The 27,443-nt window shown below is 33.0% G+C and overlaps 1 protein-coding gene and 1 non-coding gene across 11 annotated transcripts in view; both read left to right on the top strand.

Moving 5' to 3' along the window:
* Nucleotides 1–27,443, top strand: part of LCORL (ligand dependent nuclear receptor corepressor like) — a 163,411-nt gene that overhangs the window by 116,867 nt on the left and 19,101 nt on the right. For 5 of the 10 annotated variants that reach the window (XM_027597591.2, XM_027597588.2, XM_027597592.2 and 2 more), the window contains 2 exons: nucleotides 11,414–11,507; nucleotides 19,470–24,286. The exons of 1 other annotated variant lie outside the window; for it this stretch is intronic. In XM_027597591.2, the coding sequence (XP_027453392.2) occupies nucleotides 11,414–11,507; nucleotides 19,470–24,286 (4,911 nt within the window). Of the gene's footprint in view, nucleotides 1–2,627; nucleotides 2,897–11,413; nucleotides 11,508–12,847; nucleotides 16,949–19,469; nucleotides 24,287–27,443 lie in introns of those variants that run through there. 4 more of the 10 variants (XM_027597594.1, XM_027597595.2, XM_027597598.2 and 1 more) reach the window with 4 other exon arrangements.
* TRNAK-UUU lies at nucleotides 2,063–2,135 on the top strand. The gene has a single exon. It is a non-coding gene; the product is annotated as a tRNA-Lys (tRNA).

Here is a 27,443-nt window from a genome sequence, read left to right as displayed (position 1 = left end):
ATCCTTTTGGTCATATTAATAATAATATTGCCATTGTATATTCTTTTGAATCTAGATAATAAATATGTAATCATGTAACATTGTTAGGGAACCAAGATTTCCAGGGTAAGAGAAGAAACACAGGAGTAAAAGCAAAGAAGTAAAAACGCTGTAATATTAACTGTGGATTGGAAATGTCAGTGCAAATTCACAATTTTTTTTTCTTTTCAAAAATTTTCATTTCCTAGTCTGACTACTGAAGTACTCTAAAAGCAATGACAGCTAAGTTGAACCTAGACCCGGATTATGATCTCTAAACATTATTTTCCTTTAAAAGAAAGCTGGCCTCCTTGCAATCCTGGTGTGGATCAGAAAGTGTACAAAATGAGCCTAGAACATCTTGTGCCAGCAAGCAAGGAAGCTCCAAAGACTAATTTGTCAGCCGACTACAGAAGCCAATGTTAAAGAGTTCCCCATTGGCCAGTATGAGAACATTTGAGCATCAAAATGAACAGTTGCAACTGAAGCATGCTGAATGTTTTAAAATCCATTCATTTATGATAATCAGAAAACAGAAGTGCCCCTCAAAGTCTTTAGTCCACCTTGGGGGTACGTAGTGTACCGTAGTGTGCAAATGAGCAATTAAAGGAAAAGTTAAGTATTCGTCTTTCTTTTTTCCTTCCTTCCTTCCTTCCTTTCTCTCTTTCTCTTTCTCTCTCTCTCCTTTTCTTTTCTTTTCTTTCTACAAATTGTATTTCAGGACCAAATAGCCATCATTTAAGAAAGATTCTTAAAGGGGCGCCTGGGTGGCTTAATGGGTTAAGCAGCTACCTTCAGCTCAGGTCATGATCCCAGGGTCCTGGGATAGAGCCCACCCTCAAGCTCCCTGCTCGATGGGGAGTCTGCTTCTCCCTCTCCCTCTGCTGCCTCCCCTGCTGTGCTCTCTCTTTCAAATAAATAAAATCTTAAAAAGATTCTTAAAGAATTTCAGCTAATAAATATGGAAAACGTGATAGACTAAAAATAGTACTACTTTGCAACTCCTAATAAGATAATTGAATCAAACATCATCATCAGAAGATAAAACTATTAGAGGAAAGGTTATTTGGGGAACTGTACATTGGAGGGCATGGTCAGATTATCACCATCAGAACACACTTATCATTTGAGCATCATTGAGATTAGACTTTATGTGCCTTGTGATATGTTGCATCACTTTTGAAGTATTCTTGCCAAAAACAAGAATATGTTTGAATATGAATCTAAGCAGTTCTTTAGGCCAGCGGTTCTCAAATATGGTTCAGGAAGTTCTTGGAGCCCCTGAAACTTTTTCAGGGGATACCCCAGGTCAAAACTAATAATAATATGTTATCTGTCCTTTTCACTCTCATTCTCTCACAAGTATGTAATTAAGTCCACCAGAGACTACTAGTATTTCTAAATATATTGACTACAGAAGTATATATGACAACTGCTTATCTTCTATTAAGCTAGACATTAAAGAGATTTGCAAATTATTTAAAAATCTCACTGTTTTACTTTTAAAATGTTATTTTTCATTAAAATGTTTTTAAAAACATTAACATTTATAGTTATTTTATCAATTAGGAATGTTTTTTAAACTTAACAGTTTAATTTATATGGTAAATATAAATGGATGTAACTCACCTAAACAAAAGCTCTTTGAAGTTCACAGTATTTTTTTTTTAAGATTTTATTTATTTATGTGACGGAGAGAGAGAGAACAAGCAGGGGGCGGAGAGGGAGAAGCAGGTTCCCACTGAGCAAGGAGCCCGATGCTGGGGCTCAATCCCAGGACCCGGGGATCATGACCTGGGCAAAAGGCAGCTGCTTAATGGACTGAGCCACCCAGGCGCCCCCACAGTATTTTTTAAGAGTAAAAAGAAATTATGAGATCCAAAAGCTTAAAGACCATTTGCTTTAGAGTTAATTCCAAGTTTATCAGAATTACTGGTAAATAGAAAAAAGGAAATGACACCACAGGAGACAGAACAAACCATAATGTAAAATGTTCTCTAGTAGTACCGATGACCTAGCTTCTTCAAAAAGTCAGTGTTTGGGCACCTGGCTGGCTCAGTTGGAAGAGCATGTGACTTTTGATCTCAGGGTTGTGAGTTTGAGCCCCACGTTGGGTGTAGAGATTACTAAAATAAACTTAAAAAAAGAAAAAGTGTCATGAAGACTCACTAGAGGAAATTTCAGTACAAACCAGGTATTAGACAATAGCAAGGAATTGGTATAATTATGTATGAAAATGTTTATATGTTTTAAAGATTCATGACACTGAAATGATGTAACATCTGGAATTAGCTTTAAAATACTTAGATAAATAGGGATAAATGGAGCAAGTATAGCAGAAATCTAGGCAATTGTTGAAACTGAAGAGAGGATATAAAGGAGAATCATTCTATATTTTTGTATGTTTGAATTTTATCTTAATAAAATTTATTTTTTTAAAAAGCAGATCACTTCTGAGAGGCTTTGCCTGATAATTTATTCCAATATAGTAACCCCTTTCCACCTGCCACTGTATCCTGTTACTGTGTTTTATTTTCATTATAAGTCTTATCACCTTGGGAAATTTTTTTTTATTGATGTGTTTATCTTTTCTTTGTCTTCCCCTCTAGAATGGAAGTTCCACGAAAGCAGGAACATTTTCTATCTTGTTCCCTTACTGTTTCCTGTGTGCCTAAAAAAATGATTGGCATATTGTATCCATTCAATAAGTATTAATTGAATAAATGAACTATAAAAGCTATATATTATAGGAAAACTAGAAAATAAACAAATGAAAATAAAAATTATCCTTTCTTACCTACCCAGCAGTAACTGCTCCTGTTAAGTTTTCAAGCCTTCTGAATTATTTTCTGGGAAAAAATACATAGACACATACACTCTCTGTCTTCCCAGAGCTCACTCCCACAAATCTACATTATATAATCCTCTGCAACTTGTGGTTTTTAAAATAATGTTTTTAAACATCCTTTTGTTACTAGATATCTTTCTACAAAATCATTTACTTAGTTGAATAGTATTCTGTTGTGTGGAAGTATCACATATTTAATTCTGTCTCTAGGTATGTAAGTAAACATGCTTGAGCTAAGACTTTGCACTCAATCTTAATTTTTACCTTAGGACGCATTCCTAGAAGTAAAATTGCTGCATCAAGATGCACATGCATAAAGCTGTTAGAAGTCAAGATAGTGGGAGTGGGAGGGAGTTAGTGATCAGAGGGAAATAGGATGGGGGTTGTCTCTTGGTTGATGGTGGTAATCTAGGTGCTGTTTACATAGGACTGTTTAGTTTGTGGAAATTCATTAAACTATACTTGTGTGCATTTTTATTATGAATGTCATATTTCAATAAAAAGTTTTTTAAAATATAAATCATTTTTGGATAAGCATGACAGAGGCTATCAAATGTATGGTCAACAAATGTAAAGTCTTCCACTATGACATTGTTGTAATAAGTATACATCCCACATTTTAAGTAAAATGTTTGGTTAAAACTTGAACTTATAGAATAAGGTACTGTAATACATGGGATAAAAAAGAGAACCTGTTTTTTAAAATATTTTTTAAGTAATGGACTTGAAGCTTTTTGAAATTTTGTTTCAAAATTTGAAACTTATCAGAATAACTGAAGAAAAAAACTGCAATGAAATTCTAAAATGGTATTTGGTGGAAGTGCTTAGCTAATTTTTACATCCTAAATTCACAATTTATATTGTCTTTTATTAATAAATAGTAGATGAATGAGTTCTATGGGTTTCAGCTATATATGCACTAAATAAAACATCAGGAAGGCTATAACTTTCCCTTTTTAGAACGCTTGCTTGTTGAGGGAGGCAAATAAGGGAAGGAAAAACCAATGTTAAAACTTAATTGATATGCTCCTCTGATATTTTATTGGTTATTCCCCCATGACTCTGAAACTTTAACTCGTTGGTTAAACCAGTAACAATAAAAACAATTTAAAAATAAAATTTGGGTAAACCCAGGGGAATGCTTTTATGCTTTGGTATTATTGCGTTAATAAGTTTTGTTAAGTGTGTGTTAATAAGTTTTCGTATGTGTATGCAAGTAGGTGCCCACACACAGATTTTAACTGCTCAGCTCCTTATCAAAGATCAGCATTGTTGTCATGTGGTATATTTACTTCCAGGTTTTATTCTATATTTGATTTTTTTGGCTTTTTATATGGTTAGTTGTTCATATCTCTATTCAAGTTTATATCCTACCTTTTAAAAACACTGTAATAGCAGTTGGAGTGTTCAGTGTTTTATTAATTACCTTAATGGGCTATGTTAGACCTAATTTTCAAACAAGTGAAACTACCATAATTTATATAACCATTTTTTAAATATTCAGGCTTGTAAAAAAATTGTATTGATCAGTAATATTGAAATCTTTGGTATATCTTTGTACATGAAAACATTTTCATGTTAAATATTTTCTTAAAATAGATACCTAGAAAAGTGTGAACAGTTTTAAGATTTTTGATGATATATTGCTGTAATGTTTCCAAAAGGGTTGTGTTCCTGAACTAGTAATGTTTGACCATGCCAAGTTTATTACACCATTACCAACCTTGTAATTTGTCTTTTCAAAACATCACAGATTAGAATTGTAGTTAAACGCATACTCTGGAACATGGCTGCCTGAGTTTGAATGGCATTTTCACTACTTAACTGTATGACCGTGGGTAGGACAATTAACCTCTCTTTCACTTTCAGTTTTATCATTTAAATTTGCAAATTAGTAAAACCTATTTCTGTATGGGGTGTGTAAGCACTACATGGGTTAAGACATGAAATGCTCTTAGTGTAGTATTTAATGCACATGTCATGTGCACTATAGAAATATATTAGTTTTATATATGTAGATTTTTTGTGAGTTACTAATATTTTTTAGAAATCAGTTGAATATAAATGGATTAATAATTTAAATCATAGGAATCTCCTAGAGAGTACCATTAAGAAAAGACCAGAAAGAGCCAGAGGCTAACTAGGACAATACCTTCAGGGGCTAAAATAAAGACAAGACCCCGGGTGCCTGGGTAATGCAGTCAGTTGAACATCCGACCTTTGGTTTCGCCTCAGGTCACGGCCTTGGGTCATAGTATCAAGCCCCGCATGGGGATCCACACTCAGCACAGAGTCTGCTTGGGATTCTCACTCTCCCTCTTCCTCTGCCCCTCCCATTTCCTCCCCACCCGTGGGTGCGCTTGCTCTCTCTCTCATAAATCGTTTTTTTAAAAAAAGACAAGATCCATATAAGGAGATAGATGAGAAATGATCAGAGATGTAAGGTAGAAATAGCATTAAGGTATTTATTAAAACTGTAGCATAAGTTTGCATCAAATATTATTAAATGTTAAGTAGCAGTGATTTTGATGAAAGTTTTATTGCTAGTAATTGCCATTTCTGTGAAATTTAATTTGGAATATTCTACCTCTTCTAGACAACATAAAATTTATGTGGTATTTTCTCCTCATTAGAATGCACTTGCCTTCATGTACTGAATCTTACTAATATTTACATATTTAATATTGAGAGATAATTTGGTTTAAAGACCTTTTATCTCATATTCCCTCCTATGGACTGAGCTTCATGATTTGTCTCATGCAGCAACTGAAGACCGATAGTATTGTGAGGAGTTAATAATATTCATAATTAAGTGATTAGTGATCATCAGTCTTGACAACAATTTCTGAAGAAAAATCTGTATGATTATTAGAACCTAAAAAATACAGTAATTGATTAAAACCATTCTTAGGCTTTTTAACTTAAACAGAGTTTCTCTATGTGAAGCTAACCCTCTCTTCTATATAGATATCAACGTTTTGACTGTGTTGTTGTTTTCTGGATAGCTGAACAAAGTTAATTGATTGCATGACTATTTTGCTAGTCAGAGTCTTTTGTATGCAATGCTGATTGTTGTGACAAAATTGAACAAGACATTGATGAGTCAGTGAATAAGTTTTTACTGAGGTACTATTCCTTTCAGGCCCTGGCTTAGGGAGGGAGTCTTGTGAGAAAATCAGCCAGGTAATTATGCTTAATTACATATAAATCTTAAATAGACTCTAAAAATAGTTACTAACTCCCATATTAGACTTGAGGTGCTAAACTAAGCAAATTATAGTAACACATCATAAATACAGTATAGAAGAATATAAAGGGTGTTGGGGGGAAATTTGGAAAACATTTGAGGAGATGGATGATCCTGAAGGATGTGTAGAAATTAACTTGCCAGGCCAGGAGAACACAGAACCTACTTTGAAGAATGGACAAAAGCCATAAGATGAGAGATAAGAAAAAATGGTATCCTTGGAGGGGTGAAAAACAATTCTGTATTATGACAGTTGCACTTGTCTGCTTTGAATAGATCCTGGATCAGGAATTTGCATGAAAATACAGAACTGAAAACAATTTGTAAATGAAAATTCAAATCTTGATTTTAACAGAAAGTGAATTCTAAAACAAATTAAGCCAATAAAGTATTGATATCAAGAAATTGCCCAGTTTGGGGGCACCTGGGTGGCTCAGTTGTGAAGCGTCTGCCTTCGGCTCAGGTCATGATCCCAGTGTCCTGGGATCGAGTCCCACATCGGGCTCCCTGCTCCGCGGGAGGCCTGCTTCTCCCTGCTTGTGTTCCCTCTCTCGCTGTGTTTCTCTCTGTTAAATAAATAAATACAATCTTTAAAAAAAAAAAAAAAAAAGAAAGAAATTGCCCGGTTTGGTCATGGTTTCAGTTTTTCAAGGATCAGTCCATTTTAAAAGTTATATCTGGTAGTATAATATATACAATTACCTGATCTTGTTGAAAGATTCCACTGGCCTCTCCTTAGTTCTATACATTCTGCATTAGTGTTTGATCAAAAGTAAATTGTAGTCTTAAGATCCAGTCTATAATCAGTAAATGGGAATAATTTGTATTTATTATTAAGTAGTTTTCAAATATAGAGAAATATACTGCTTAATAATCATGTTCCTGTTACCCAGAACTAATAAATGTGTTATTTGATCATGTTTGCTTCTGATAATGCTTTCTCTTAAGGAACTATCACATCCTTTTGTTTAGTCTTGGACGCAACCTCTGATAATGCCTATTTATGCATTTATAAGTAAAATAGTTTTGTGTGCTTTAAAAATTCACAATAATGCATACTAGATGCACGCTTGTTAATTTATTCCTACAACTTGCTTTTCTTACCAGATTAGCAAAAATTAAAAATCTCAGCAACACCAAATGTCATCAAGGATGTGGGAAAGAAATGTGGTGATATCTACTAAACTCCAAAATGTAAAGTCCAGCACTTAACACTTCTAGGTGTATATCTTAGAAAAATTCTTATACATGGACACAAGAAAGCATTTAGAAGGATTTTCATTTCAGTATTTTTTTGTAAAGCGTAAAACAAAAACAACCTAGGTACCTACCAATAGTTGAATGGTAAATAAATTTCAGTCTTTGTCTTCTACTTATTTTATATTGCCCTAGAGCATAGTAAGTGCTTAGTTTTTGGGGCGCCTGGGTGGCTCAGTTGGTTAAGCATCTGTCTTCGGCTCAGGTCATGATCTCAGGGTCCTGGGATCAAGCCCTATGTTGGGCTCCCTACTCAGTGGGAGTTTGCTTCTCCTTCTCCCTCTGCCCCTCACTCCTGCTCATTCTTGCTCTCCCTCTCAAATAAATAAAATATTTTTAAAAAGGAGTGCCTGAGTGGCTCAGTTGGTTAAGCATCTGCCTTCAGCTCGGGTCATGGTGCCTGGGTCCTGGGATCAAGCCCCATGTCAGGCTCCCTGCAGCAGGGAGCCTGCTTCTCTCTCTCCCTCTGCCATTCCCCCTGGAACTTGTGCTCTCTCTCTCTCTCAGATGAATAAATAAAATCTTTTTTTTAAAAGTGCTTAGTTTCTATCCATCAAGTTAATCATTAGTACTTTGGAGATATATACACAAAATAATCTACATATAATGTGCTATCTCCATTGTGAAGGAGTGATACTTATAGATGTAATCACTTCAGCTAGATCTAAATCAGCAGCAGGAGCAAGAAAATGCCCTTTATCCCCATTCCTGATCTTTTTTTTTTTTTTCCTGAATCCTTCCCAGGCTATCTCTTCCCTTCTGTTACTGTTTTTGCTTTTCTAATTTGGATAATCCTAGAGATAACTGTGATTTTTCTGGCTCTTGAGCTACAGCTTTTATGATGTATAAAGGAGTAATGGTATCAGCAAAATACTTTAGTATAGGCCAAAGCACTGCTAACAAAAAGTGAGATTTTCTATGATAACTAAAATTTCTCTAAAAGTTCTGTACTTATATATTTATGTATCTTGTATTCACTACATAAATGCTCATTGATTACGTCATTTTACTGTGTGGTAGAAATATGTTGGAGGAGTATATTTTGTTTTCACTAGATAACAGATTAATGTGTTACTTCTCGAGCAGAACTATTGACATAGGTAGCCTAAGTATGGAGACGAAGCTGTGGGGAAAAAATTAAAGCATCTCTCACCTCGGTCACTGTTTAGAGTTCTGAAAGAAGAGGAGTCAGGAGTATAAGCTTGATTTGAGTAGCTCTCTTAAAGATGAAACAGAACTTAGGTCTAGTTCATCCTTCCGATTCAAATTATCCCTAAACAGGGCCATGTATCTAGGAATGGCCCAAAAAGGAAAAGAATACCTTTATTGCCCTAGCTAGGGAGCTGTAGCCTAATTTGCATAGTTAATGTAAAGGAGAGAGAGGAGTTCTTGGACCTCCTTTTCTTATTTCTGGTCTGTGAAGTAATTAAATTGACTATATCAAAAGTGTAAAAGTTTACAATTGGAAAATTTTCATTAATTCATTTTGTAACATTGACTAGAATAACAGATTTATGGAGGGTGTGTTTTATGTGCTGCATACTACGTAAAACATGAGCAGAATCAAAACTGGTGAATTCAGGGGTAAATCTGAATATGGATTAGATAGTAATGATTTTTTGAAGATGATCTTATAAGGTCTTGAAATAATAAAATTTTAATTGCTGAAGCAGAGAAATGAGATAGTAAAAGAGAAGACAACATTCAATTTTTTCTTTTAGTAGGTTACAGCACTCTACTATTTATGAAGTACAAGTAAATAAGATCCCTGACCTGAGGAATTCAGTCTTCAGGAATAAATAATTGCAAGACAGTATCATAAGTGTCATTAAGTGTTATAAGTGTCGACACAAGGGAAACAGTCATCAGCTTCTACTTGGGGTCATAGGGATCTTTAAAGATGAGTAGGAGTTTGACAAGTTGAAAAGGTAGAGCATTCTAGGCAGAGGGAACCATGTACTGCAATTTGAGAGACCTGACACCAAGTAGCATGTTTGAGGAACTGTAAGTGGTTAGATACACGGGAAGTATGAGGGTTGGGTTGAGTTGGAGACAAAGCATAAAAAATTGAGCTGGACAGATAACCTGGGGCAAGATGCTTCATTTAACAATTTTTCAAGGTACTATGTACCATATGCTTTGTTTACCTATCCAGTCTTCTCTTTTAATTCTTCAAAATTCTATTCAGCAAATATTTACTGAATGCCAGGCACTATTCTAGGCAGTGGGGATACGTGGGTGAATAAAATAGACATGGTCTTTGTCTTCACATAGCTTATGGTCTGCATGGCTAACACTGGTAAGTATGTAAGCACCTAAAGATAGCATGCTAAATGCTAAATAATATAGGTAAGTGTTGCAGGTATAGGAACCTAGAATAATGACAACCAAATTCAAGTTGTGGCCTGAATGATTGAATGGTGAGTAAGATTTGGTGAGAATTAGGATGAGTGTGGGCATAGAAGGAAAGGAGTAGGAGTCTTCTAACAGAGGAAACTAAGGAAGTTTGAAACCCAGAGTTGAGAAATATGATAGTGTTTTCCTAACAGGTTTTCCTACTCCACCTCTAGCCCTTGCAGTCCATTCTCCCCACAGCAGATTGATCCATTAAAAGCACAAATTAAAATCGCGTCGGTCTTATGCTCAGAATCCTCCAATGGTTTCCTGTCTCTCAAAATAAAATACAAGGCCTAATGTGATCTGCCTTTGTACATTTCTGATCTCATTTCAGTCAGCCTGGCTTCCAGCCACCCTGGCCTCTTTGCTATTCCTCAGACATTTCAAAGATGATTCCGTATCACAGCCCTTGCACAAACTGTTCCTTGAAGAAGCTTTCCCCCGATAACATATTTGGTTGGTCATGGTTGGCACCATGACAATAGGTGCTATTTATGCCTTTGTTACTGCTGCTTCCAAATTCCTAAAATAGTGCTTTGCACATAGTAGGCACTCAATAAAATTATTGAATTACATATAACAGGTTATGAGATAGACATTTTATTTTTCTGTCTTTGTGTCTTGCCAGAGCACCTAAGTGATAGATAAATTTATATGGTAACAGTAAAACCCAGTTGATTTTTTTTAAACATGTGTTTTCTTGTAATGATCCTTTATAACTTAAATTTTCCATTTTTTAGCTATCAGTAAAGAAATAGTCACAGTATTACTTAGTGCTGTGTTTTAAATTCATAGTTTATTTTTACTCTTTTCGATCCTTAAGTTTTTCAGATTAATATGTCTGAATCATTGGTTTTATTTATGTAAATTCAATGTTGTAACAGTAATAAAAAACAACTACATTTTAATAAATACTTAGGCAGTTGTTTTCTAACAGCCTATTTTCCCTAAAATGTTATATTTTTATAGGTTACGTCTTCATTCAATCACAGTTGTAAACACAATATATTACATAAGCAGTGATTCAACTGTTATACGTTTCAGTTATTTAAAATAGTAAAATTTTACACTGTTCTAAAAAAATACATTGATTATATTTATATAATCAATATATTATATATATATAATAGAGTCACAGTTTACCTAAAGCATATGTTCCACATATTGCTAGTCCTAGTAAATGCTAATTATTGTTCTCTTATTCATCATCATTTTTTCTGTGGTCTCTGTTTTGTAAAACTTACATCATTCCTACTTTCTTGAAGCATCGTCTGGGCAGCCTTGATTAGAAAAGTCGTGAATAAGCAGTTAATGGATAAAGCAGTCGTGGATAAAGCAGTTCTGCTGTTCACAGCAGAACACTGGGAAAAGTGGCCAAAGGTTGATTTTAAACAGATTTTTATCATAGCCTGTTTGTTTCTTCATATCATTTGGCAATGCCTTTTCTGTTCTTTTTTCCTATGTAGTGCCTTCCCAGTCATGTCCTGTTCCTAAAACCACAAGATGAATTGAGAATAGCCACATGTCAAATACAAGTGTTAATTTTTAGGTCATGAATTAGTAGATCAGCAAAATATGAAATGTTAAAATGTAAGGATTACCTATCTGTCACAAATATAAAGTTTTTTCTCTTGCAAAAATTATAGGGGATGGAGTGTTAGATCTCTCTACAAAGAAAACCAGCATAAAATCTGAAGAGTCATCCATATGTGATCCTTCTTCTGAAAATTCAGTGGCTGGGTAAGCAATATCTAGGAAATACAATTTAATATTAATATAAAATTATCTCTACAGAGAACTCTTAATACTACTTTGAGTAGATTGACATATATAGCTTTCTTCCAGAATTTTTGTCACTCATAAGTGTGTGTCTCTCATACCTTTCATTTGTCCTTTCTCTTTCTTTTTTATTCTTTCTGTTAAAGAAAAGTTATCAGAACAATCACCAAACTTTAGTTCATGTTACTAAAATGAACTACCAACTTAATCATAGGCTACAAACTAAGAAGCAGGACGAGTAAAGAAAATTTTTAAAATTCAATATTCAGGAGGCAATTTTAAGGAAAATATGTGATTTCACTATTTAATTTTTTTAAGCAGTCAGATTTTAAAAGTACCATACTTACTAATTCTTACAGCTAGCTTATAGTGTTTTCATTTTTTTCACTGTGCTTTAGGTGTGGTGGCAAACTTTATATAATATATATAATATATATCTAGTAAGCACCACAGAAAGTCCTTTCATGCTTTGAAAGTTCTCATTAAATTAATTAAATAAATAATTATCAGTGAAATGCTGTTCTGTTGGATTTTTGGATTTTTATTTAGTAACTTTTGCATCTTCCCATTAACAAACTGCATAGGAAGCTTTTTTGTCACATCTAAATCTTAGATATAGAGTGTAATTTGTTTTGACTAAGACTGTAGTAGCTTTTGAGCCATGAGGTATAGTTAGCTTCTGTTTGAGAAACTGAAAATTACAATGATATATTTGAAATAGAAATAACATTTATAGTATCAAATTATTTTACCCAAATATAACTTATCTACTTGTTTCAAAATTTTAAGTTTTTGTCTAGAGAAAAATTAGTCTTGTGGAAATATGGGATGTTTGTGTTTGGAAATATTCTTGCTGCTACAAATTTCCTTTAAAGGGGTTGACTCTTTTATTACTTGTTTAGCGGTAACGTCACGTTTCTACTAACAAAAACTCCTTTAGGATTTGGGTATTTTTTATAATGGAACTCTAATTGTACAAATAAAAATTATAAGTGTTGCTCTGCAAGCATCTGTCAGAGGAATAGCAACATCATGAGAATATTTTTACAAATACTGAGTTAGGATTTTAAGTTCTTGGAAGGTCTGCCTGTTGAGGCCACCGTATGATTGACACATTGTCCTACCAGGACTGTAGCGTTTGCTTTGATGAGTAACTACTACATCTCACAGACTTAAAAAGAGTCATAAGCAGTGATGTTACCTAAGCAAGGAGTATAATAAAGGAGTGGACCCTCCCCTTCCATAGCTGTGTGAGAGTCTCTCATGCATCAGTTTACCATCGTTTCATTCCATCCATCCAGGAGACTACACAGAAACAGAGAGGACTATGTGGAAAGAAGTGCTGAGTTTGCAGATGGTTTGCTCTCAAAAGCTTTGAAAGACATTCAGTCTGGAGCACTGGACATAAATAAAGCAGGCATACTTTATGGCATACCTCAAAAAACTTTACTTCTCCACTTAGAAGCCTTACCAGCAGGGAAGCCTGCGTCTTTTAAAAACAAAACTCGAGATTTCAATGATAGTTACTCATATAAAGACAGTAAAGAAACTTGTGCAGTGCTGCAAAAAGTAGCCTTGTGGGCAAGAGCTCAAGCAGAGCGCACAGAAAAAAGTAAACTCAATCTACTTGAAACCTCAGAATTAAAATTCCCAACAGCTTCCAGTTACCTCCATCAGTTAACTCTACAGAAAATGGTTACTCAATTTAAAGAAAAAAATGAAAGCCTACAATATGAAACTTCACATCCTACTGTACAGTTAAAAATTCCTCAGCTCCGAGTAAGTTCTGTTTCAAAACCACAACCTGATGGTCCTGGTCTTCTGGATGTTATGTATCAAGTTTCCAAAACCTCTCCAGTCCTAGAAGGATCAGCTCTCCAAAAACTGAAAAATATACTCCCTAAACAGAACAAAATAGAATGTTCTGGGCCTGTAACTCACTCAAGTGTTGACTCTTATTTTCTACATGGGGACCTCTCTCCTTTGTGTCTTAATTCTAAAAATGGAACAGTTGATGGAACCTCTGAAAATACTGAAGATGGACTGGATCGAAAAGATAACAAACAGCCCAGGAAAAAACGTGGCCGTTATCGCCAATATGATCATGAAATAATGGAAGAGGCTATTGCAATGGTAATGAGCGGAAAAATGAGTGTTTCCAAAGCACAAGGAATTTATGGGGTACCTCACAGCACTTTAGAATACAAGGTAAAAGAAAGATCTGGAACACTGAAGACTCCTCCGAAGAAGAAACTCCGATTACCAGACACTGGGTTATATAATATGACAGATTCAGGGACTGGCAGCTGCAAAAACAGCAAGCCTGTGTAGATTACTTGTTAGGAAAATGTTTGTATGTGTGTATGTGTGTGTGTGTATGTGTGTTTGCGTGTGTGTGTGTGTATGTGCACAGGTGTGTATTTGTGTGTCTATATACACACGTGGGAATTACAGATGCTCACTCTGACAGGAGACATGAAATTTTACAGTTCAAAAACCACTTACATGCCTTTGAAAAAAAAGTTTTATTCAGGGTTTTCACTGTGGACAGAATTATATAGTTGCTTACTTAATTCTGATAGTTTGTATTTAATCCTTGTATAAATAGGTGAAAAAGATTCAGGTTTTCTTTAGTAGTCAATAGCATAAAGCGTTGTGGGAAAACAAGTAATTGTCAAGTGAAACATTTTTATTGGTGAAAGACCACTCCAGCCATTCAGTTGAACCATCTTACAATGGAAATATGATATTTATAGTTTGTAAACATTTTTACATACTACACTTACAGCTATTGTAAGTACATCAAACAACCAATCAAAGTTTAAATAGACAGCTATCTCCATACTAAGAAAAATTAATATATACAGTATTAGTACACTACAGTGTATTCTATGAAATATGAAATGCACTCAAGTGTATCCACCAGGAATAGAAAAGAAAACCTTAAATGATATGTATAATGAAATTTAATATTTATCATTTAATAGTTGATTTACAGGAAGTTGGGGTTTATAAGGTATATACTTTTTAAAAAAAACTGACACATAGTTAACCCCAGCAGCTATAGAATCCTTTAATATAAGATGGAATACTAAGAACAAAAAGTAATTTAAATTTAATTATTAAAATAATTTAATTTTGTTTTTCATTTGAAAAATAAGCTAATGTGTAAGGTTAGAAAAGAAAGTTGGAATGCAACTTAGAGCATGTTTATAATGTGCACAGAAAAAGCTTGAGAATGATACTTGGTTTAAATGTGCTGGTTAGTTGATGTTATGACTACTTTAAATTTTAAGGATTGTGACACACTCCTACTATTGAAAAACCTCAGTGTAACTTTAATATATTTGCTGCTGTGACATTTCAAAACATTTTCAGTTTATCAAAATGAATTACAGATTTCATTTTGGTGGGCGATACATTATCATTTTGCTAATAACCAAATTTGCAGTTTGTTCAGGGTCTTGAATAGATTTACAGATATTTAACACTGAAGCTGTTTTGAACTTTCAGTAATGTAAACTCTCTACTAATTGGGTAGTTAGAAGCTGGGCAGTGCATTTTAACTTTTACTAGACTCATAAGAGAGACCAATAATTTTTATATGGCAGTTTTAAAATGTGGTTCAGAGTATCCATGTTGGATTTATGGAGTATGCAGTTTTAGTGGTAAAATGTTATAAAGCATGTGCCTCCATATAAAGAATGGGGATTTGCTTCGTATATTCAGAATTCTCCGAGTGCCCCTTTTCTCTGTTAAAATTCAGGTTCTGATCATTTTTCTAAGCCAATTTTCCTAAGTCCAAAAGGAATACTTAAAGCTGAATTTAAAACATAAGTGCACCTTGTCAAATACTTGTGTTTTTACACTTGTGTTTGTGTGTATCTAATAATCACATATACGTGTAATACTAAAGAGATTTTCAGCTATTACATTTAAAAACTGCTTACATATGTTTAAAAAAACTGAAGAGTGGGAAACTACACAACCAGGTAGTTATTTGGTCTCTTAGATCTATACTGAACCCTCTTCAGCTTAACGTTACCTGCATACTAGGGTATGAATCCTCTTGCTCTTTTTTTTTTCCAAGTAAGTATACATAATAGATTGCAGAACAGCAGATGTCAGGGTCATCTTTCTTTTCAAAGAATTAAGCCATATTTTGTGAGGGCCAGAACTTGGATTATTTAATATATTTCCCCTCCTCCCCCATTGAAAAACAAATTTAAAAAATAAAGTAAATGTTTCAACACAGTTTTATTGACCTCTTTATACAGAATTTTACTTGCAAAAATTTGGGGGCCTGAATGCATTACATAATATTTATATTGAGCTTTTTTATTCCTCACACTATATTTACATTAATAAATTGATTGAGAAGTTTATAGTAAAGGGATACTTACAGAACACTTTTATATCATTTAAAAGATGACCTGACCAAAAACTTTACAGGATTCATAAAATCAGGGATCATTTTGCTATTGACTTCACAGTGATCAGTAGTTTTATAGGTAATATTATAGTTAATTTGCAGCATTTAGTATTTGTATTATTTATTTTTGGTCAGAAATAGTAAATTAAATATTTTTTGATAGTTTATAGGTAATGATCAACCCATAACTTTTAAAAGAAACAAAATGTTTCTAATTATTGAGTTAACTTTTGATTATACAAACTAGGAAAGGCAGGGAAATTTATGGGTTCCCCTTCTCCCCAGTGATTCTATTAAGATGTTCTTTATGTTAAACTTTCAAAGTACTTTATAAATTTAGTTACCAGTTACTACTTATTGACAGTTTTCTGAAAAATCCAGTTTCAGCAGACTTTTAACGAAGGTGAAAGCAACCCTTATATGCTTTCTACTTATTTGAATGTTCCTCAAGTATTTTATATTTAAAAGAAAAAAAAAGAAGGAAAAGAAAAAACAGTGCCTCTGTTTTTAGAAAACTACTGCTCAGTAAAGTTGTTTAAACCATTTCTGGTAGCTAATGACAATTTTATATTAAATTGTATACTAACTTTAGTGAGACTGATTTTTTTAGTTGTTTACAGTACAAATACTTGTATTTGTTTTTTAATTGCAGTATTTCCATTGTCGCAGTAATTTAGTAAAACTCTGTGGCTGCCTTGATTTTGACAGATTTTGTTAATATAAACTGATTGTTAGGCAATTAGTTATATTTATGCATAAATCAATTGCACTATAATTCATGAATTATTTATTACAATATTTTCTAATGAATTCATGTATCTGTCTTGTGTTGTAAATGTACTGTAATTCTGTTCCTACTTTGTGTTGTTATATATCTAAATCTGATTGTATGAATTTTAATTGTTCAGTTAACGTGTTTCTAGGTTGTAATTTGTAGTAAAGCACTTCAATGCTTTTGCACTTAAATTTACAACACTGTTGGTGTGTGATTGATTTACTCATTCAGTAAAAGAAAAGAAAAGAAAAGAAAAGAAAAAAACTGACTACACTGACTTTTTTGATTCACTGTAGGAATGAGTTTTATTTATACTAATAAGAAAAATTGACTTCTCCAAAGAATTATTTCAACAACAAAACTTGTAATGAGCAAAACTGATAGTAATGTATAAAAAATAGGCAGGATGTTTTGGTTTATAAATCAAACTGGAAAAGGTTAGAAAAAAATTTAACATTAAAAACAAGGGAGCTATGGAAGATAAAGAACCTTTACATAACTACTTGAGAATACTAGATTGAAGACCTATGTGTATTCAGCTATTACTTACTCATACTAGGTTTTTCTTTGAGACTCTAATGTGCAAGAAATATGAAAAAGAAAAATTTGGAACCAAATAAGCATTATGGAATTTTATAATTTGAGAATTTAGTTAGCTAATATCTGATGTGTGTGTATTAGATGTAATCTAATACCTTAATATCCAGTTAATAACTTTATGAAGCTATTCTTCATATACCATTACATGGAAATTATTGACCACTGTGGTATTTTGGAAGTTCCATTATTAAAAGTAATAAAATGGGGGGGGGGAAAGTAATTAACTGAATAAGAAACTTTTTTAAAATATAGACTTCCTTGAAATCTCAGAAGACAAATTAAAAATCTTGGGGTGGTTTTCAGAATAGTTAACACTAATCATTAGTTTTAATTATTTCTACTTTCTATTTGACTTTGCTAACAGAAAAAACACTTAAGCATTTTAGAAACTTAGGAAAGCAAATTAATCTTTAAAATATGCAATGAATTTTTCTAAGAAACAAAATCTCTTTTTATTTAATCACAGATATGTTTAATAGGCCATAACATAACTTTAAAGAAACTGTTGAAGTGCATCTATCAGAACTCCTGGGTTTTCTTTTGCTTATGTGAAAATTATAATTTTTAATTTGCTAGAAAAGAGTATAATATCACTTATATCTTCATATTTGATCGTTAACATTTTCTCATGTCTTTGTTCTCCATATATTTTTTGAGTTATCTAATAGTGAATCTTGGGAATCAGTTCCATCATTTACCCCCAATCATGATAAAACTGACCAAAAAAAAAATATATTTTCAGAAAGGAAAGGATATTGGGGTCATGTCTGTGGACTTAAAATGTTTTATTATTAATTTCATATCTTTTTCTCACTTTGATAACTGCTTTTTGTCAAATCACATATTAGTTTTGGTGAAATATTGGTTGAATCTAGTAAAGTTACCGTTTTTCTAGAAAATTTTTTTATCTAATGTTCAGAATTTGGTGTTTTTGCTACTCTCAAATAACAATATTTGTAAAATGTAGATAAAATATTGCATACTTATCTGTGAAACAGGTTAAGTCAGTTTTAGGGAGCAAAATAAAATTATTTTTCATTTTAAAATAATCCTTTTTAATATATATGAATATAATAACCCTTTAAACAAAATACAATCTCCTATAGCAATTCATAATCTCAGTAAATCCCAATTCCAACCCTAAATAAAATTTCCACAAAACAGGAACTATTAACAATAATAGCAAATATAAGAAATCATGAATGGGAGGCTATTTTCATGTACAGAGTTTGGTGATATGTTTAATTTAAATAGATACTTTTCTGAAACAGAATTCTTTTAAAATATTTTATTCTTCCTGCTGCTGGTATTGGATTAAAAAATTTTTTTTGTAGACTTCTGCCTTGGTTGCTAAGTAATCCTGGGTGTTAGTTAAAATTAGATGTATATTAGTTTCTTCAGTGGGACATTTTCCAGCATTTGAAATTAAATAATTAGGTAAGTAATGCCTTTAGTCTTCATGTAATTACTTTAGTATTTAAAATCAATTAAAAATAGATTTTATTTTTAAATAGCTTAGATTTTTTTATTATTAGGTTAAAATGCCTGCAGCTTAATCTTAGAAAAGATATTCTGTTATTTATATGAAATCTAAATTCCTTAATTTTCCTTGTGAGTATGCAAAGCTTTCTTTTATTAATAATTTTTATTTTCACTACCTTGAAAAAATACCTATTTTAAATAAAGATAAGACTTTCTCCTACATCTTATTTTTCTTATTTGCACTAATACGGATTGATAATTATCAAAATAACTTACAAAATGTCTACTTTCAAAAATGTAACTCCTTCTGAAGCACTTTCCATTAAATATTCTTAATACATCCAAAGCACTAAACATTAGCAATTTATAAATATAATCATACCTATAATCAGGTTTTATATCACAAAACTAGGGCTTTCCTTTGACTATGATACTTGCCATAGGAAATTAATTATCATCGTGCTTCATTATATTTTTGCTGAACAATAATCGAGATGTCATTAGTGCAGCTCTATAGGAGTTAGGAGTCCAGCAATACCAAAATTTCTTTTGTTCGAACTCTGTTAAAATTATAACTCCTTATAATACTGGTATTTTTGCTGTAATTCATTTTTTGTTTGATTTTTATTTTTAGTTCAACTGTTGATGCAAAATCAGAGGAAGCTACTAAAATGGAAAAAGGAAAATCAGCATTAAGCAAAGTTTTGGAATCTTTGTGCATACATCACCAGCAACAAGTTTTGGCCATGTTGAAATTTCTAGTCCAAGAGCAGAATACTGCTTCTCTTTGCTCTTGTAATACATCATATACTGTGTCTTCAGAATCTCAAAAGCCCCTAATTGAAGATGATTTACATGGTCTATTCTGTAATTATGAATATAGGCTGGCAGAAAGAGGGTGTTTACAAAATGAAAGACAAAGCCCTGGTTTTGTGCCTCTGCCGGTCTGTATTAAAGATTTACATTGTTTATCTTGCCAAACTGTAACTATTGAACACATTAAGACAGTAGTGAATAGAGGAATTGCAAACAGTTCTAATTCTCACAGGTGCTGTTCTGGACTGTTACCAAACATTCACTCTACAAAATCAACCTTTCATGCTCCTCTTTCCTCAAGGGAAGTATGTGATGTTTCAGTCAGTCTTAAGGATTTTTGTAGATCTCGAAGTCCGTCACCTCCACCATTATCACCTGTACAGACTGAAGGATTTGAAAAATTGAAAGATGTCTTCTCAGAGCTTTCAGCCTTAGAAAATAACAGACTCGAAATAAACATTAACCAGCCTCCATCTCTCATACCAGCAGAAATAAACAGTGACAAGGGTGATCCTGAAGGTAAAATACATAAAACTAAAAAATCCAGTAACTCTGATTATTTGCTCCTGGAAGACAGCGATAATTGTACTACAAATGATGAAAAAGGTGAAACTACTGTAATTTTTCAAGATTTAATGGATCGTATTAATGAAAAACTAAAATCAATAGAAACTACAGATGTGACAAACCTTATAAAATTATCTAGCAGTGATTGTAATACAGATAATGATTTAAAATTGAGAGATTTAATATCCTCACTCTTGCATAATGCCAAGGCCAGTGATTACAGTTTCATGGAATTGCTGAGTCAACATGATAAAAAGGTAGAAAATAAAATTATTCAGACAAGATTTCGAAAGCGTCAAGAAACCTTATTTTCAATGCACAACTCTCCTGATTCACCCATGTTTAGAAGGCAGTCTTTACAAATAAAAAGAGAACTTGCTAGTCTTGAAAATTTTGTAAGAAAAAAATACACTGAAAAAAATTCAAGGAAGTTGACATGCAATGATGAGATATTTTCCACGGACAAAAAAGAATTCTATCATTGCCAAGGGTCTTTACAAAATTCTGAAAGCTTACAAGATAATAATCATGCAGAAACATCATTTTCACCAGATTGTGCATTACAATCATTGCAACTACCTCTTCATAGTTTAGAAACTAACTTGGCTTTTGATGCATTTTCAAAAAGCTTTAAAACAACTTCCCCTGGGAAAATGAGCATAAGAAAATCACAGGAGAAATCTGCAGCTGGAAAAAAACTTTTGCAAAATCACAAGGAGAATCCAAAACTGGAGAATACTCAAACACCTTTGAAAAGTGATATTCCCGGACTTTTGAGCAGAACTAAACGAAATATTGTGCGTCCAGGGTGGTATTCTATATATGTAACAAATAATTATGTTTTTAAAAAATCCCCTAAAGCCAAAAAAGTTTCTGAATCTACAAAAAAAAGAGATCCAGTGAAAAATATTCAAATTGAAAGCTCACACAATATAGATCTAAACAAAATTGCAATGAATTCTAATTTACAAGTTGTTGTGGAGCGTTTGGAAGACACAATAAATATGGCCAAAAAGTCTTTGAATAATCACTCATTATCTGAAGGATGCAAGGCATCCAAGAAATTGATAGAAATTAATGGTAAAGATCAAACTGCAGATAGAAATATGACTCTTGCTTTAAGCAGAACGACATGCAAAGAACAGAGTTTATCAAAATCTGTGGTAGCAGCCAGCAATATCAAAAGCAGTCATATTCCTACAATAGATATGAATAGCAAAAGACTTGATAATCTGGAAAAGTTATCTATTTTAGATACAAGTAGCTTGATTTCCAGTGTTCAAAGTGTGCCAACAAAATATGAAGCCATTGAAAGCTCTTCTTTTTCCAGCTATTCTAGCCCTATCAAACTCATGTTTTTATCTGAAGTTAAAAGCAGTGAAGGAGTCAAATATACTTTAACTTCAGTTGGTACTTCCAAATCAGATATTGATCTTCCTTCTGAAAAATGTCCAACTCATCATGTAATTGAAAAAAAAACAGAAACAAATAAGGATGTCCCAAATGCTAACTTTGAAAATTATAGTTCTAATCTTAATGATAGTGACACTCTACAGGGAGAACTAAACAAATTTAATTGTGCAAAAGAAACTACAGAATCCCCTGCAATGTTTATAGATGATATGAATAGTGATAAGCCACAAGATGAACCTAAGGAAAATACAAGCAATGGTATTGATTCATCTTTTAAACGAAAACCAGGTAGACCTAAAAAAATAGGTCCCCAGGTTGTGAAACAAATTAAGCGGCCAATTGGAAGACCACCAAAACCTAAAATTGATCAAACAGACATCACCATTTGCCAAAATGAGTCTTCTAGTGCTGGAAAGAAAAGTCCAGAATCTCTCCTATCAGAAGTAGAAGAAGGTATTTATAAAAAGAGTATTACCGTAACTGTTATTTATGGAAGGTCAAGAAGAACTAGAAGGCATGTTTCTGAAGGAACTGTAAACATAAGCAATATTATGTCTTTCAGCAATAATGTTGCTGATTTTCCAACTGAATGTAACAGTCTCAGAAATATTAGAGAATTCAAAATTGACTCAGGTGAAAGAAGTGCTGTTTCAAGTTTGACTACTGAAAGTGAGATCTTGGGGTCTGGCTTTGAATATGTTAGGCCTATCAAGAACAAGTCTGTGATACCTCAACCTTCCAAGAACATTATTCGACCAAATCAGAAGCCTTTTGCAAAAATTAGGAAGCCTGGTAGACCTGCAAAAGTGAAAATCTCTGGCATATCTGTGACTATTAATAGAGTTTCACCTCAGGAGAGAGAAGTAAGTATTAGCAGCTGCTTACCTCCTTTAGAACAAGAAAATATATTAGAAAAAAATCTGGCTGAAGAAAAGTATGACCACCGATGCAGTAAGACGGATACAAGGCACACTGAAGCTGACATATTTAAGAATGGATCAAAAAGTATGGTTGCAACTATACCTTTGAGACATTCTATTAGGGATAGAAAACCATCTCTCCATTTCTTACATCCATTAGCATCGTCTAGCTCACTTATTTATAGAAATGCTCTGTTCCGTAAATCATATAAACTCCATTTGCAGAAAGGTAAAAGTCAGAAGGAAAAACATAGGCAGTCAAGGATAAAAATAGCTTCGAAAGGTACCCCAGCAACTAGAAATTCAAGGAATGCAAAAATGTGTTTGGAAGATAACAAATTAATACCCATTTCTGAAGTATCCTTGGACCCTATAATTTCATCAAATCCTTTGCTCAGGTGGTGGGCTGCTTCTACTTCAAACGATTCCTTATTAGAGGAATTAAACAATAGATTTGAGCAAATAACAAATGCTTGGGTGCAAGTGAGTGGAGATGAAGCTGGAAACTGTGTTCACAAAAAAAGAGAACGCATTGAAAATGATAATTTCAAAATAGCAAACCCTTTGGAAACCTGTCTTTTAGAACTTGAAGTTTCACCTGTAAAAATGCTTTTTCGGAAAAAGTATGATTTGAATGAACTCTGTATCTGGTTTATGCAAACAACAGAAACACAGTCTCTTTCACTAGTTAGAAAAGCAAATGCTCGAAACCCTTTGGAAGTAATAAATACCAGAGGAATTAAATTAGGGACCAAATATTCTAATTTTAATACCAGCCCCTTCAGAAAGCACTTTAAAAAATTTGCACTATCTTCTCCTTCAAAATCAGCAGGGAAGTTGCATATACTGCATAAAATGGTTAGCTCTCCGCTGTTAAATGTGAAAAGTAATTTAACATTAGCTAGATTAAAAAGAACTGAGTTTAAGAGGTTGCAACATGCAAAATGGAAAAGAGAGGGAAAGCTGCACAACCATGGAACAATTGATTGGATCTCTAAAAGGAGGGACTTAAGATTTTTCTGCCAGAACCAATTTTTAAATAAGGCTGAGGGGGGAACAAAGGCTGACATCCCACTCCAAGGAAAAAACACAATAGATAATCAGTTTATTTTGCCACCTGAGATCAGGGATGACTCTTTGCAACAGAAGGTGGTGATGTCTGACTTGAAAACACATGCTAGTTTAGAGAATAATTTTAAGTCAGAAGCAAAGGAGAATGGAACAAATTGCAGCCAAAAAGATTTTGAAAAGGGACCAAGACTAGGAAATGTATGTCCAAATAATTGGAGGTCAAAAACCTTAAAAGATTGTAGAATATTTTTGAGGAAGATCAACTATCTTGAACACAGAAATACTTTTAAGCTAAATACAATCATTTACTCTCCTGAATCTATTGACGGTGGAAGTAATCATCAGACTCATAGAGAAGAATCAAAGCGCTTTACCTTAAGGTCCCATTCTGCTAGGCAAAATTCTTTTAAAAAGCAATCTAAAGAAATAGAAAATGCTAAAACAAATAGTCCTTCAACCAATAAATTTCCTGGCCAACTTGACAACAGTAAATTAAATAAATGTGTTAACTATGACAAGAATCCTGATAGTTCTGACGTTCTTAGCAAATTGAACAAAAGAAAAAGACCACCATGGAAGACCACAGAAATGTCAACAAAAAGACATAAACGACAGTCTTGCAACAGTGGACAAATGGCAAACTATTATTCAAAATCCCAACTAGGTAAGTTTTTCTCTACTTAATTTTAAAGTTTCATTGTAGGTGCCTTGAGTAAAGTATGAGATAATGGGTAGAAAAGGAACAACTGATTTAGTTTCAATTTATTTCCAAAATATTTGGACAACCTAATTTCTTGGCACCTAGTATGAAACTCACGAAATTAGGTTCTCCTGAATGTACCCATGCACTTCCCTACATCTTAACGTGTCCAGGATTTTAAGCAAATTAAAATATATTTAGTAGAGACATAGAAAGCTCCTAAACATATATCATTAATGTACAAGTTATATTATCTGTTTTTGTGTTTGATCTAATATAAAATATAGAAAACAGTGTGAATGGTAAATATGCCCAAGGAGCTATCTAAAAATTAACTGCTACGCTACAGGATAATATGTATTCATTGTCTTGATAAATTAATAGCTTTGAGACCATGTGGAAAGAAGTAGACTATCTCGCTGCTAAGTTGATGAGGTCTGTAACATACATAATAATTCTAGTATATCAGTCTCACATTCACCATCAAATTGTTAATGCCCTCTGGTACTGCTTTGAGAACCATTTTAAGACTCTGCTTATTTAAATAGTGTCACGGAACAAGATATTTTCTTCAATAAATAAGCAAACTTGTTGAATAGGTTTTTTTTAGATGAGACATTGAACTAGATTCCACAGATACAAAGATGAAGATTTCTTTCCAGAGATAATCTATAGTGTAGCAAGGGAGAAAATCATGTACAGATACTGTTAAGGTAATGCCAAATTTAGAATGTAAACTGAAATTACTTTAGTAAGTAACTATGTGCTTTACTCCGTTATGCTGGCCTGACTTTGGTGCCTCAGGGAGACTGTTAGCCTCAGACCCTAGCAAAATAGGATATGAACACCGTAGTTGCCAATGTAGCCAGTTCCATCTCAGCTTGTTGATAGGTGCTAGACAGTTCAGGATTTGTAGAAGTATGGTAGTGCTCATTTCATTACTTCCTGGACATGAGAGAGTGCCAGGTTACATTTGTAAATTTAAGGATATTTTATTGTATGGTTGCATTGTTACATTGTATATTTTAGGGGCTTAAGGAGGTATTGATGGCTTTATTTTTGTTACCTTTTTAAAACTTTTTTAAAAGCTAAGAAACAATTATTAAATCTTCTATTAAAATATTAAAAGCAATAAACTCAAGTTTTAATAGGTTAGATGATTATAATGACCCCCAACATTCAATTAATTGAATGACTTTAAAATGCCTATTTCAGTAATATTTAACATGCATTAATTAAAAATTTTTAACTTTGTAACGTGACGATTAAAGCTTTAATGTTGATCACAGTCTCCATTATGAAAGATGAATCAAATTGAAAAATAATGTCCTTTGTTTCTTGTCCTTAGGATAACTAAAAATAACATAACAAATAGCACGTCAGGAAAAAAGAGGGAAGAAGCCTGATAGTGATTTAAAAAAATATATTATAATTCACCTAAAAATATATACACATTTTTTTGAAAGACTGTCATGAATGGAGTGTAAAGTGCAGTGTTTCACTTTTAATCCTTTCATTCTCATTTCATGCTGTTAGAGTTTACCAAAGGTAGTTTACAACAGAACCGTATTTTGTCCTTCTAGCTTCTTAACCATTGTATCTTCCTGAGGTATGAATATAAAATTTATATTAATATGATTCTTTATCTCACTAAATATGAAATCGCCCTGGAAAAATAAGATGGAAGATGCCTCATTATTACTTTTTCAAATTAATCTCAAAATCCTTTTGTGATTTTTTTTTAAAAATTTAGTATTGTTGTTTTACACCTTTTCTCATTTTTAAAATTGCTAGTACTATTCCTGTTCTGCTTAAAGTTTTATTTATCTTTTACTGATAACTTTCCTTCTTTATTTAACATTCTTTTTTTTTAATCAAGGACATTATTTTTACAAAGTTGTATTTATAGCAGCATTTGTTATTTTTATCTGATTTTAAAATGTTTCTTAAGGTGTTATTTTTTTTTCTCATTATTCTTGGTATTCCATACTTCTTAATGCCTTTTTGGAAATGACACTAAAATTCATTATCAGTTTTATATGTTTTTCTTCATCATAGAGTAATTAGTGACTGGAGATTTGAGAGAGATTTTTAACAGCAAGGACTTTTCTAGAAAAATTCATAAGGCAATGTATATAATGAATTAGGGAATATTTCTATTGATGAAAAGTTTTGCTTCTGCCATAAACGTCTTGTTTTTGTACATTTCAAGATTTACTGTCTAGATACAGTTTAATACATAGGAGTTTTAAAACTTATACTTCGCTACATTTGTACTGCTGTGTATCAACTGTAGACATGGAAAGGAAAGAAGAAATGCAATTCTGTCCTATTCTTAATTCAATATATACTTAATGAATGCCTACAATATGCTCTTAGATACTGTAGAAAGTTCAGAAAGTTCCCTTTCCATCTGAGTAAGAAAACAAGACTTCCATCATGTACATATATTCAATAAATAGAGTATATTTTATGTTTTAAGTCAGATATTATATTATTAATTATATTAATTAAGGGGATAGAATGGCTAAAGTCATAGTTTGTGTTCTCGTGGAGCTTATCATTTCATAGGGGACAGTGAATAGGCAATTCCAGTAGAAAGTAGAGTGCTATGACTGGGGAGAGAGGTGGCTTGTAGAAGCACCAAGGAGGGAAATTGAACCCAGGTTTAGAAAATTAGGCAAGGATTCTTACATAGTCACATCTAAGCTGAGATTTGAAGGATGCCAAAGTATTAGAAGTCAGGGGAGAAGTATTTCAGTCAGAGCAAACTGCATGTGGAAAATTTGGGTGACAGAACAGGCTTATAGAACACTGAGTAATTTAATTCATATAGCTGAGGCATAAAAGAGGAATTAAGAAAGGGGCGGGGGTGGACAGAAAAATGGCAAAAGATAAAGCTACTGAGGGAAGCATAGCCCAGATTGTGAGGCCAGCATCAGTTAATGAAAAAAATGCTTGGAGCCCTAGTAGTGGCAGTAATGGAGGACAGATAAATTTGACAGAGGTCTATGAGATAGAATCAGTGCATCTTAGAGAGTAGAGGAATAAAGGGTAATGTCCAGGTTTGAGCTTGAACATCTAAGTGTTAGATGATAGTAACATTCACTGAGATATAAGA

Source organism: Zalophus californianus, chromosome 2 (assembly GCF_009762305.2).
Source record: "Zalophus californianus isolate mZalCal1 chromosome 2, mZalCal1.pri.v2, whole genome shotgun sequence".
NCBI classification, from domain to species: Eukaryota; Metazoa; Chordata; class Mammalia; order Carnivora; family Otariidae; genus Zalophus; species Zalophus californianus.
This window is presented reverse-complemented; position numbering and strand designations above follow the sequence as displayed.